At 42.5% G+C, this 14,023-nt stretch overlaps 1 protein-coding gene across 11 annotated transcripts in view; it reads left to right on the forward strand.

Moving 5' to 3' along the window:
* ALKAL1 (ALK and LTK ligand 1) overlaps positions 1-14,023 on the forward strand; it is a 67,066-nt gene that overhangs the window by 19,650 nt on the left and 33,393 nt on the right. For 9 of the 11 annotated variants that reach the window (XM_083825256.1, XM_083825260.1, XM_083825264.1 and 6 more), the window contains 2 exons: positions 1,036-7,567; positions 8,404-8,708. In XM_083825256.1, coding sequence (XP_083681382.1) covers positions 8,414-8,708 — 295 coding nt within the window. In that variant the 5' untranslated portion in view covers positions 1,036-7,567; positions 8,404-8,413. The remainder of the gene's footprint in view (positions 1-1,035; positions 7,568-8,403; positions 8,709-14,023) is intronic. The other 2 variants (XM_083825262.1, XM_083825261.1) reach the window with 2 other exon arrangements.

The raw sequence follows: 14,023 nt of genomic DNA on the forward strand, positions 1-14,023 counted from the left end.
ACTTCTAAAAATTAATTTTTATTGAAGGATAGACATCTTAAAACCAGACAAAATCTACTATCATCTATTTCTCTACACTTGTTATTTTATTTTTGGAGAATTAATAAGAAATCCAAAAAAAAAAAAAAAAAGAGAGAGAAATTCAGGCCTCTGTTAACAAACCATGATGCACCTAGAACTAGTCTGTTAGAAATAACCAGTAGATATATCCAAGGGAATTTGGAAGTCACAGGATCGCTGCTCACCTATTCCATTTCAGATGCTTTAACCTCATTTTTTCTAGTCAGCTGATGAAAGTAGGGACCATTCCTAAGCATCCCTTAGACGCCTTGTTTGCCTCAGGAAAGGGAGAGGAGGAAGAGATTTTTTTTTTTTTTTCCTTTTTCCCTTCCTTTGAGTCACCAGAGACTTTCACAGCTGGAGACAGGATGTCAAAAAGATCCATTAGTATGTCATTACATTCTCAGCTGCTCAGCTAGTGTATCATAATCACAGGCTCAGATATAAATCAGTCACCAGGGCTGGAGTCATCATGATTTTTTTCCTCCAAGTCAGGTAGGCAGAAACATTCTGACATTCATAAGCAAGTAGATGACCTGGTTCCTTGGGTCAGTTTATTAAAAAAAATCCCCACTCCTCTAAGCACTTAAGGCATTGTCTTGTTCTTGATTTTTTCCCCTTGATTTTCCTTCAGACATTATACGTTGTCTTTTAGTCTCTTACAGGCATTTTAAGCTTGCTTTAGTCTATTTTAAAAACTGTTTCATCCCAAGTGTGTAGGGGCATGTGGAGTGCATGTTTTGTACTCTGTTTGAAGCAAGTGTCTATTGCATTCTTGATGGTAATTTTAGGTTTTACAGACTGAATGACCATCATGGTCTTTTCCAAATTCATGTTCCTAAATTAAAGAGTTCCCTAACATCTTTTATTTTCTGAGTAGGTATTTATAGGCTAAGCTTAAGGTTCTCTCTGATAAGCTTGAGTGTTTTAACATTTTTTCCCAAACTTAAAAGCATGTTTCTGGTTTGTCTCCAGATTCCATTATTCTTCCCAAGATTTGAATTGTTGACTGAAGTACAAGACTTGAGTAGCAGTTTCACCAGGGAGAAATCATTTCAGTTGAGATTCCTCTTTCTGGATATAAGCAGAACTGCTTTGGCCAGTTACAACTTTTATTTCAGAACAACTGTTTTTTTGCAGGTTGGAGTCCACACTGAGATAGTTTCACTCTCTGCATCTGGCTGCATCACAAGTAATGGTGCCTTTCTTGTTCCAGTACCCAAATTGGCCTGCACTGGCAATGGCGACCAGTTTCCATTGTTATCTGCTAGTCTACAAATTGATTCCTGCTGAAAATCTCTTCTCAAATCAACGGCGACGTGCATGCCATTCAACTAAATGAAGTTACCTCATTTGATTTTTTTTTTTTTTTTTTTTTTTTTTTGCTCTGAAGCATCATGACCATCAGTGTGTGGCAGGTTCAGCAACTTTGCACCACATACGCAGTGAGTCCTGCACACCTGACCATCTCTGCATATGTATGGGCGTGCACAGGCTGTGCCACATCCTGCTCGATTTAGGACTTCTGTTAAGAAGCTTTTGAGGCTTGCTTCTACTGTCATCTGATTGGGGTGAATCCACTAGTTTTGCCTTTTCCAGTGTTATAATTGCTGGCCCGCTGGGAAATCAGATGAGGAATCAGGGTTCAACCACAAGGTACCACTATGGAAGTCTATCCTTAATGTAATATATCATCAGGAAATATCTTTGCTGTGGGGAATGACACCACATGTCTCAACTTCTGCTCCGTGTGGAGGTTGCATGAACTTAACTTTCTCATTTGGGGTGGTCCATATAGATCATTTTTTCAAAAAACTTTTCAAGCCTCCTTGTTTGCCACTGTGGATTCCTGGCAGGACTTTCTTATCAAAATGTTCTTTCTTTTAAAGATGATTACCTCAGCAGAGGGGGGCAGTGAGCTCTAGACTCTTATACCACTCTAATGCAGCACACCTGCAGTGACTCTCCCCATCTGTGGTGAAGGCTGCCATTGCATCTTTGCCTCCTCAAATCCCTAGGTTCAGGTTCCCCTGATTGAAGGCTCTCACTGAGTGAGGAAATTAAATATTTTTTTTTCTAAATCAGAGACTCCAAGACTTGAATGTAAGGTCTTGTGCTTGATATTTCCCTAGCTGCCAACTCTGAAAACATGGTTTAGTTTTGATTTGTTGAAAGGAAATAGATCTGTTTGGTTAGATGATGGCCCTCATATTGGTGAGACGGAGCTCTTCTAGGAAGCCATGTCACATACAAAGTTATTTTGGTGCTGGCAGTAAGTTCCTGTCTGCTCTCATGAATGGCACATGATGAAGGTGTCTTCAGTGTCAGGCAGTAAATTTATTCTTGACTCACTGCATCTGTGGATTAATTCTAACATCTATAAGGACAGGTGTAAAAGCTGTCATGTCCTTAGAAACAGGATGTTATCTTCTGGGTACACCCAACACAGCTGAGAATCCAGGACTGGGTTCAAAAGAGAAGGACCCCAACTAGTGGGAATATTTGGTACCTATTTTTGTTTTGGAGGTGGGGTGCCATAAGAGCAGGTGCCTGCCACAGGACTCTTGTGGGGACTGCTGTTTCCTTCTTAAAAGTAATTCTGGCCAAATCAGAAGCTGACAATAAGCAAAACAACTATTGGACATTTTTCTAAGATAAACTGTCAGTCTTCAGAGACATGGTAATGCAGATAACTGATTTCAAATCACCCATCTCAACAAAGTATGAAGGACTGAAAGCAGTTCTAAAGGTTCCTTTAGTCAGACTGTGTATTGCTTGGCCCTTGAGCCCCATTCTCAGTAGACCACTCTGAGGTCCTGAAAAATCTGTCAGGGTTTGAAGTCTTTCCTCATTTTTTTTTTTTTGGAAGGTTTGCAGAAGATCTTCTATGAGAAACAGTTTTAAAGGCATTTTTATGAGCATTTCTTGCTCTTAACTTCCCAATACCAATTGTCCTGTGGGAGAAATAATTAGAAGTAGATTTTTGTGAAATAACATCTAGACAATACTTTTGAAGGAGTTAGCTTCTCCTGCAGTCCACGTTCAACTGAACAGTCCCAGATGCAGGCAGCTAATCAGATGGGGCACAATCAAAACCTTCACTACTGAAACTCTTTCTCCCTACTCCCTTCTTTGATTTCTGTTGAAAAAATTGCAGGTTAGTTTTAGTTTTAAGAAGCTGATTCATGTTTCCAGCTGAGCCTTCCAGAGCACAGGGGAGCCAGAAGTCCTCCAGAAATGACTCCTTATGTCTTAGTTCCATGGAGAAAACTCCTCCAAAACCCAGATGAGGATGACCTCAGGACAGAATTTCTTAATGAAAAAGTCAGTAAAGATCATTTTAACACTTTAGTCAAAAATAGTTAGATATGTTTATAATAGTAAAACTAATTGCTATACTTCAAGTGGAAAGACTATGATATTGATTTTGTGGAATACATTTTTAAATCTCTAGTTTAATTTCCACTACAACAGAGCTGACATGCTAACTAAAATTCAGTAAGAATATACCACAATTCTCTATTTCTATAACATTTTTTTCATGAATTTAAGAGATTAAGTAAGTTTCCAGTTATGATATATATATGGCACTCAGATTCTCACATCTCTTTTAGCAGTATTATTTTACTTAAACAGTATGGCCTTCCACAGTCTGTCAATTCATCAGCAAGTCCTGTGACTTAAAAGTTGCTGGAAGAAATATTGGAAAAAAATAAATCTGTAGATTCATAGATACAAAGAATGGCAAAGTTATGCAGGCAATCATCTGATCAAGTCCTCTACACAAAGAGTATTTTTATATCAGCTTTAATAGGCGCATATATATGGCTATTTAAATACTCTGATTAAAAAAAAAAATTGTGTGATTTAAAAACCAGCCTGAATCCTCTGTTACTGATCAGAAATCAGAGCAGGCATCTATAAATTACTGCCTTGGCTAATACATTCATATTTCTGTGGTCATTTTTCACTTCCTCATCTCTGCTTTAGTAACAACCCTGCTTTAAATCCCAGCTCAACAAAGTCAACAGGAAAATTCCCATAGACTTCAACAGAACCAGGATTTCTCTCTGTTTTTCATTGTGTTTTAGCTGAGTGGCCATGGAAATCTTTGGCTGACAGATTTATTTAGAAACAGTGAGACACCTAAATTTTAAATCTTTGCTTTAGCTTGTCTTTTATTTGAGTATGTGCTTTGGGAATACATTTAGATAATGTTTATATTTCACTATAAATCCTGAGATAAAAAAATAACTACTAAACCAACATTTACCAATCGTTCATTTAATGGATTTGGGTTGAAGTATTGAGCTTGATGGGAAAAAATAAAGGTTAGTTTCTTACTGAGCCCTGTTGACATAGGTATAGTTGGTTCTGCCTTGGGCAATGGAAAGCACTAGATCATCTCTCCAAGTCCCTGTCAGCCCTATGATTCTTTGATTTAACTAGTTTGCTTTTAACTTCATTCAGTGATAGACTCGTGGCTAAGACACATCAGAACCAAAAAGAACATGCCACAGGAAATAAATGTGATTCACTTGTTTAAATCCACTGGCTAAAAGAAGCAAATAACCGGACTTATTTTGGGTTTACTATGAACATGCTTTCATTTTCCTAAACAAGACACTGAGTGCAGTCTTAAGATGCTCTCTTTGATGTAAACCTCATGCTGAGGTTCTTTCTCCATGTAATGAGGAGGAGGCATGGTAGGGCTATGAACAAAAAGGGTCAATGTGACTGTGACCTGAGAATGGGTTTTCAACCTGCCAGAATTGCCTGGGATTAGTAAAGCAGTCATCTTCCTTTGGTTTATCTATGGCTGTCATTCCTTCAAATACTCTCTGAAGAATTCAAATATTAAGACAATTTTAAAAAGGCTTTGCAGAATAGTAGAAAACAAATGTTTTTGGTTTTTGTTGTTGTTTTTAAGAAGTCTTTAAGGAATAAAATAATCTGAAAAAGCTACTTAAAGCTTGTGATTTAGATATGCATGGCTCTAATTGGTTCTTTTCATTTTAAGGCTTGATCCAACCCCCACATCAGTGAATGGGAATCATTGCAGTAACTTTAGGGCCTGACAGATCTGCCTCTCAGAGAAAGCTACTCTCTTGTTTTACTTGACCTCTTGTTTATTCCTTTTGAAAATACACAAAGGATAATATTGAAAAAAAAAAAAGAAAAAGGAAAATCCTGGTAATAAATGAAGTGCCCGCCCTGTCAATTTGTTTCAATTTAAAACAGTAGTTAAGAAACAGTTTATTGTCCTCTGGATGAGTACAATGTCAATCCAAGGAAAGGAAGATACAGCTTTTCCAAAGGATCCCTACTTTGGAAAGCAAGTGACAGTGGAGATAAAGGAGAAAGTTAAAGCTGGGTGGCTCACTGTGGTAACAGGCCTAGTTGAGTTCTGGTATAGAGTTTTAAAACATTTTTTTTTTTTTTTTAAAAATAAATAAGACACTAACAGGATTGTATCTTAGAAACCCGTGGAAAGTAGGTGATATATTTGACAGTGCTTGCTCAGGAACTCACAAACCTTCCCAAATGAGCAGTTTCAGGATGTTGTTCATCATGATTGCATAGCCAGCTATGGCAGCTTGCAGGCCTTGGAGATCTTTTGGGGGCATGGGGAAGAGGTGTTATTTGCTTGCTTTTTGCAATATTGTTTTTAGTTCCTGTGAGTATTCTGCTACCTGTCTTGAAAAGATATCCAATAAAGACTGTTGTTTGTATTTTTTTTAAGTGAGAAAAAAAAATCTCTCTTAATAGTGCCATGTAGACTTCCACGGGTCCTGTTTCCAGTGCTAAAAGGTGTAAACCTAATCTATGACCAGTTATGAAGGTGTGCAAAGGAGCCCAAATCAAGGTAATGCTCTGATCATTTCTACAGGACAATTCAGTCCCATTCTGTGGTGGCAATATACATCTCTAAGAACAATATAAAACAAACAAGGGAAGAGAAGGTTTGGGATTTGTTTTAGAGTTGTTAAATAGGCACACTTCTTTATTTCTCAACTTGTAACAGCTCTCCTTTTTTTCTCTTCACTTGGCCTGTCACCTTGACCAGAAAAAAAATCCTTATATGCCCCCAATAAAGAGACAGAAGCAGTAAATCATGAGAGATTGCCACTTCCCTTCCGTTATCCTGGGAATCCACAGGTCAGGCCAATTTGCTTAGTGCAATGCACCGACCTCTTAAAAAAAATGATAATAAAAAAGTGGTACAACTCTTCCTCTTAAAACACCGACATCTTAAAAAAATAATAATTTTAAAAAAATGGTACAACCCTTCATAACCCTTGAATAGTTTAATGTGGTTTGATCCCCAATCTCTGTGGTATTTCCCTCTGTGGAGGTGGGCAAGAAGCTGTTTTCCCATCAGCAGCGCAGACACAGCCCCTGTGAGATGCAGCCCTGTGTGTGCTCTGCCTGAGATAACCAGAGAAGGGTAGGCATGACCTTTTGGGAAAGAGACAAAGTTTGTAGAGAAATATCATATGTCAGACAGATGCAAACAGTTCAAATTTCTTCCAAATCTAAAATCTCCATTTTCACATATTCAAGGATATTTCAAGTGTTTTTTATTTTTCTTCCACTCTTATTAATTAAATATCTCGGGGTACTTTCTGATGAAGAGTTACACTTGCAAATTCTGTCATAATGTGAAATATTGTCTGGTATGATTTTAAAACGTGTATTGCTTTACAATCTACTCCCAGACCACCTGTATGCACTGCTTTCTGAAAGCAGAGATCTCCTTCACCAATTATTTTTTCACTTTTTTACGGCTCTAGGATGCAAGTTACTTTAACTTGTGAGATTCATCAGGTCAGCGTCTTCTTTTGCTATCTTTTCATTAAGTCTAGTTGTCAAAAGTAAGAAAAGAAAAAAAAAAGGAGAGAAACAGACTTTCACAAGGTGTCTCTTTTGTGAATTCACCCACCAAAGACAGTCTACCACTTCCCTCGCTGTCCAAACAGAACCAAATCTGTATGCGCTCATGGCTTCCTTGTTCAGTAAGAGGGGAAAAAAATAGTTCTCCTGCTGTATTCCCAAGGGAATCCCCCTAAGTTAAAGCACATTTTAATCTCTTGAGCCGGCAGCTTTATTAGTAAGCGTTTCCCAGTCTTCGGGGAAATCTAATTTCACGAATAGATCAGAGGCTCTTCAAGCGCAGCTTTCAGTTGCCATCCACCGGGGGACAAACGGGGAGGAGGGAGTTTGTCAGAAAAGACCTTCTCTGAGCCCAAGAGTGATTACCAGAGGTGTCTCCATAGACTGCCACCCACCTAAAGTCGATAGTACTTGAATGAGTACTCCGGTACGGACTATATAAGAGAAGCGCATGGCCCTGGAGGGCGCATCCCCCCTCCTCGGGCTCAGCGCCGACCGCCCCGCTCCGCGCCCGGCGGAGCCTCCGAGGGGACACGGGCTCTCGGGCGACGGCAGAGGACGTCTGTCCCTGGCCCGCGGCCGCTCGCCGGGGTTTGCCCGTGCTTGAAGGAAGGTAAGCTGCCACCTCTTCGGAGGGGGCGTCCCGGCCCTTCTGGAGCCGGGGGTCCCCGCGCCCCTGCTCCTCCAGCGCCGGCTCTTCCCGCGGCTCTGCCGGGCGGCGGACGGACGGATGGACGGACGGACAGAGGGTCCCGGGCCGTCGGGGAGAGCCGTCTCCCCAGCGGCTCCGATTAACTCTTTCGCCCAAAGAGGATTTGCGAGCGAGGCCAAGTATAAAGCAGTTGGTAGAGAACCGAATTCTCCTGCCTCCCCCTTAATCCGAACCGTTGGCTATAATTAGGCTAGCTTACTTAGGGGCATTACGGCGCCTCAGCCCCGTGTAACTGGGTTTGCCCTTTACGCCCTGCTTCGCGGCGGTTTCCGATGCGACTCGCCACAAACTCAGCTCCGTGCGGCTGTCCTTCTGTCCGCTCCCGCCCGGGAGCCGCCGTGCCGAGCCGTACCGAGCCGTGCCGTGCCATGCCGAGCCGTGCCGTGCCGTGCCGCCCCGCTTCGAGGGCGAAGGACGGAGGCAGCCCCCATCGCAGGACCCCCGGGGGGCAACGGCGGCCGAGCAAATCCCCCGCAAAGCCCCGCAGCGCGCTCCGTGCGGGGGGGCTAATGCCTTTCCCCTAATCCTTCTTCATCACCGGGGAGCCGGCGGAACGCGGCGGGGGCTGCCCGGGGGCTGCCGGAGCCGGCCCTGGGGGTCCCGTCGGGGCCCCGCATCCCGCCGCCATCCCGCGGGGTCGGCGTGCGGGAGCCTGGGCGGCCGCGGCATGGGGGGCGGGCGGGGGGGCTGCGGGCCGGGCCCGGAGCTGACCGCCTTCGCTCTCTGCCTCCTCCCAGCGCCGCAGAGATGCGAGGGGCGAAGAAACGCCAGGCGCTGCCCGCCATCGTGCTCCTGCTGCTGGCCTCGGCCCCGCCGCCGCCGGGCGCCGAGGGCAGGGACGTGCCCGCCACCGGAGCCGAGCGGGGGGCGCTCCTCGACCTCCTCCTGCAAGCCCTGGGCGACGACGGCCGCCCGCTGCCCCCCCGGCCCCCGCGGCGGGACCGGGTCATCTCCCGGCGGTACAGCGGCGGCGCCCCGCCGCCCGACCCCCGACCCATCACGGCCGCCGCCGCCGCCCCCCGGCAGCCCCCTGCGGTACGAGGTAAGGAAGAGCCGCCGCGCTGCCAGCCCCGGCCCCCGGGGAGGTTTCTTTCTGCCTTTGGTGGGGTCGAGCACTGCCGAGGGCTGCTCGGCTCCGCGCCCGCGGGGGAGCCCCTGCGCCCCAAGGGAGGTTGGGGCTGGGGGTCCCGAGGGAAGAGAGGGTCGCTCGGGCTGACCTCCAGCCTCCTCTGAGCGTGGCTCCGCGGAAGCCCCGTTCCAGATTTAGAACCGCTGCTCTGATGTGAACAAAGGGGAAAAATGATCGGGGAAGCAGATGTCCCGACGTACTCCTGTAAACTTCCTCTTCAACTCGAACGGTTCATCGTGCGATGCCTTTTTCTAGGCTCGCTGGGGTGGGCGCATAGGATGCGGTGCGTGCTGGGCACGGGGCTTGCTGCACCTTCCCGGAGGATGCTCCTGCAGGGCCGGGAGCCTTCCCTGCCACCGACCCCGGCCAGGTCTGGCCGTGACAAGTGGGGACGGTTCAGATCCAAGCACAGCTGCGTGGTGGTGGGCACGGACTGTGCTTGGCCAGGAGGCCTGGCAGCAGGTCACCTCTGCCACAGCTAGTTTTCATGCAAAGCCATCCAAAACATTTCCTGATAGAGTGGCACTGCCTGAGGGATTCGTGGGGGTTAGGGTGGTGCAGTTCAGCAAGAAGGAGATTAAACAATGACTATCTCTTGGGCTGTAACCCACTGACTTTTTTTTTTTTTTACTTGATGCCTGCCAGAGACCCTAGTGAAGAGAAACCAAGAAGAGGGAAACTAAGAGTTTGGTTTCTTAGGGATTTGCCTCTCTGGAGAGCGCCCCTGTAAATAGCTAGTAGTAGGTGAAGTTGAGATGCAGCCACCCAGAAGTCGCATGGTAGGTTGCTCATCTCTGATCAGTGGTTTATTGTGAAGAAAATTACACGCCTTATTTCATAAAGTCTTGAAATGGGGTGACAAGTTCAGAAGTTAGCAGGTGAGTAACTGAGTGGCACAGACACTCGCACAGTGTGATCATTGTACAGTCTGAGGAAACTGGACAAAAAAAAAGGAGACAAATCAAGTAAAAAATAATTAAGTTCTGGCCTTAGAAGCTTCTGCTGTGTGATCTGCCCCACGTTATTAGTTGTTTCATGGAAAGGGGTAGTAGTGTTCCTATGAATTTCTAGATTTTCTTGCTTTTTCAGAACAGGTGGTTACGGGCAGCCCAAACCAGATTGCCACAGAGTTGTATCCTGACTGAAAAATATGCTGCTGGTTTTCAGTGTGACTGGTCATGGGTGATTGTTTACTTTTGCTTAATTCTTTATGTTCTGTGGGCAAACCCTCAACGTACACTTTTCAAGGAAAAAAAAAATGCAAAAGGCCTTTTCAAGGCAGAATACAAAATACCTCATATAGGTCTTCTTTTCAAGAGAATGAAAAAAAGAAAAGTACAAACTCGAGAGCAATAGTTACTAGTATAATGTGGCTTAGGGAAAAAGTCTGTTGTGGACAACAGTTATCTCTCATTTAAGATGTTTATTCCTAACTTAGTAGTTGCATAAAGCTCCCAAATATTTATGCAGCTTTGAAAATGAATTTTCTTGATCAGTATTATACGTAATAAGGCTTTATTTTCTGTTAACCTTTAGTTTTAATAAATATATTGTACGCTACAGGGGTGAAATTGCTGAACATCCTTAAAGGGAGGATGTCTCCAGTCGTCACTGGCACAGGTGCAGTGTCCTGTGGGCAGTCACAAAGTGAGTTTTCTCCAGTGCAGACAGGGCAGATCTAGAGCTTAAAAAACAGTCAAGTTTTCATATTCGTCCCTTCTTTGAATAAAAACCAGCAAGGATACAAACTAGTATCTGTTTTGATGATATGTTTGGGGGGAAAAAACTGTGAGGCTTTATATGCAAGTCATCAACCCTTTTCTTATAACTCCTGTCACCAGCACATTAACTGCAGCTTTATACTACAGCTGGTAGTACCTGAGCATCAGCTGAAAAGAACAGTTAATGTTCCCGTCAGTCAGGAAATGTGTTGCATTCAGCTACATACTGAGTTTAGAATCATTTAGAATCAGTTATATATTTGGATTGGCAGCTCTTATTGCAGAAAATCAGACCCGTGTTTGACTTAGAAAAGAATTGAGCAGCTCAACTGCTTCTTGCATTTGAAACGCAAAACATCCAGAGCAATGCCTTATATAGAAGAAAGAATGCAAGGAAACCCCATTTTTGTGCATTTTCCCTTTTTTCTTTTCCATGGAAAAGAAACTCCGTATTATCAATGAGCTGAATAACAGGAGGGTTGAAATACACTTTCCCTCCTGGGCTCTGAGAACTGGTTCTAGCTTTAATCTATCCACATGATGAGCTAATTCAGGTCACTGCCCTGAATCTCCCCACATGCTTTGTATTTTATTTCAGTTTTTGGGCTTAGTTAACTTTTTGCATAGTGAGGAGAGCTGGCCTGGTGTGCCAGCAGGTGAATTCTAGGAGGCAAGTGACTGGAGCACAGGATGAAGGATGAGGAGTCAAGAGGGGATGGGACCTCATCCTTACTGCCGTGGGGACTGTACACTTAGCTCAGGCCATAATGGAAAGTCAAAGAAAGTCAATGGAAAGTCAATCATTGTGTGTCTTCAGTGAGTCTGGAAACAGAAAGGTGAGACACTAACTGTCAGGCATCCTGCTCAGGTACTGCTCATTTGTAGATACATAAAACAGAGTGTAGGACAAGACTGGTTGGTCTGTGATGCCCAGTGTGAAAGTGGCTTGCAGACAACTCAAGGACAGGCTCTGGTGTTGAGCTGTGTCAGGGAAATAACAGCTGTGCTGTACTTCTTCTGGGTTCATTGGGGGGCAATGGAACATGACCACATAGGCAGCCACTGAAATGGGATGGACTGAAACAGCAGCACTGAAATAGGATGGATGCTCAAACCTGCATTGAGCTGTTGTGCTCCTGCCTGGAAATGACTCTTTAGGTCTTTTTCCCCTTAGGTGTCAGGGATATATCCTGTGTTGTGTATTTCTCATCCATATGAAGAGTTGTATCATGTGTCTTACAAGACCAAGAATGGCACCTACGTCTGCCGTAAAGACACTCATTCGCCCATCATTCAGCTGACTTTACTTCTCCCTTTTATCCCCACGTGTCCAAAGGCCTTCTCAGACAGATCTGTCCATTTTTTTATTATTTTTTTTTTCTTGGTGACTTCGTTAGTGAGAGTGAGCACTTACTCTGAAGACTATATTCAGAAGAAATATATATTCCAACTAATCAAAAAGCTGTCTTCATCTTCTGCTAGGATTTCTAGTAGGATGTCACTGAAAATATAAGTTGTTTCTTTGAGTTGTTATATCTAGTGGTATTAAATTTTCTGTCATAATATACTTTACTTTGCCTGATTTCTATGAAATCTGTGTTTGTGTGTTTTTTTATTTATTATTATTTATTTAAATTAAGTGCCTCATGCAGTTTTCAAGTGTAGTTATGAAAGCTCCTCACGGGCAGTCTTTTTCATAACTCTCCCACAGTTTCTGATGTGTAACCATGGTCGTCTTTTCATGAAGAACCCAAATACGTATTTTCACAAAGACAGGATTCAACATCAGGTTATTTTTGAATATCACATTGGGGGAACTAGAATAGTTTGTCATTCTCATGAGATTTTCTTTGTTACCTTTATCCAAACACTTTCCACAGAACCAAAATAGCTTCCATGCATTTAGATTGAAAGAAGTCTTGCGAAATAAAAAACTTTGCATTAACTGTTCTTTCCATGCATATTCCCCATGACAGTGGAGAAATGAGCTATACAAGCTTACAAGGAGTAGGGAGCTGAAATTTGTCTTTGTACTGGGAGACCAGCAAGACATTTTAAAACATTTTGATAAGTTATTTTTCAAGCATGAAGGAATGAAGATAAATATTGCTCTCGATTTACCAGTGTGTTCAAATTAGCCTCCTGAGCATATCTACTTCAGATTTAGAATAACATATCAGAGAAGAGAATTTGGGCCCCAAACTATTTAAAATCTAAGGTTAAACTTAAGAGTTCAGTTTTATGCCAAATGTCTTATACATCAGCAGAACAAAACTATACGTTGTCCCATGACATGGTGCTAATTTAACTCTTATTCAAAATGAGTTAGATTTGAAAGATAAGTTTGGGTTTATTTTAGTTTACAGTTGAATCATAACCATGCAACCTTACTTAAGGCATAAGAAAACTTTTGTTCTTTTTACTCACTTAAAAAAATCTTGTGAAAGTCCAGTGATAGTTCCAGATAGAAATCCCTAATTCTGCAAGACCCGCTGTGCCTAATACTAAACTACTTCAGTGAATATAATTACAGGTCTGGAATAAAAAAGGATACAACTAAGGATACAACTAAACCTCGTCCCAAGGAAATTGTAATGTATGGTACAGTGTAATACAGAGTTCTTTGTAATATCTATGTCTTGTCCAACTATTATTCCTATTAGATTTTTTTAAGTATATTGTGTTGATAGGAATTGCTGGACAGAAAGGGATATTTAGAAGGGATAAAGAAAATGAGAGTTAATAAAAATGGCATCCTCTAAAATCATGTTTACCAAAACAGACATTACCTCAGAAATTAGCAGAATACTGGGTGAAATTGTATTAAAAGATTAATAGTTACATTAAAAAATAAATTTTTTTTTGTTTGCTTATAGAAAATATTCCTGATTCTACATTTGAAGTTTCAAATTATTTTTACTGTGAAGTTGGTGGGTAGGTTTAATATAATCGATATTCCAAATGGTTATGGTGCTCAGTTTTCTTTATTTTTATTGGGATAGGCATGATAGGTGTGTAAATTATAATGCTGCATATATAAAATACGGTAATTAGGAGAAAACTTGTTCTCATAGAATTAACAAGATGAATGGATCATTGGATATAAGTCCTCTCAGAAGAACACCTGTATATACCCACTAACTTGGACATTGAAAGTGGTATAGATGCCATGGTACAACATGTTGCTCAGGCTAATCGTTACTGAGACAAGGTCAGAGGGGATCTATCTCTCCACACCATGATGCAGAAATCTTAACGGTCCCAATAAGTTCAGTGGAAATAACCACTGTCTCAGCTGGTACCAAGATTAGGTGTCAATCCTACCCAAAAAATGCAAGTAGGCAGGGTAGATTTTTGTTACATAGTATTTTATTTGGACGAGGAGAGAGAATTACTGTTCATTAATTACATTGATAGTATTTTTATCTCAAAGTCATACTCAAATTTTCTGTGATAAATTCTCCTAGCAAGTTGATATTGGGCACGTTATGACCCATTACTTATTGT

The sequence above is a fragment of the Anser anser genome (genome assembly GCF_964211835.1).
Source record: "Anser anser genome assembly, chromosome: 2".
Lineage (NCBI taxonomy): Eukaryota > Metazoa > Chordata > Aves > Anseriformes > Anatidae > Anser > Anser anser.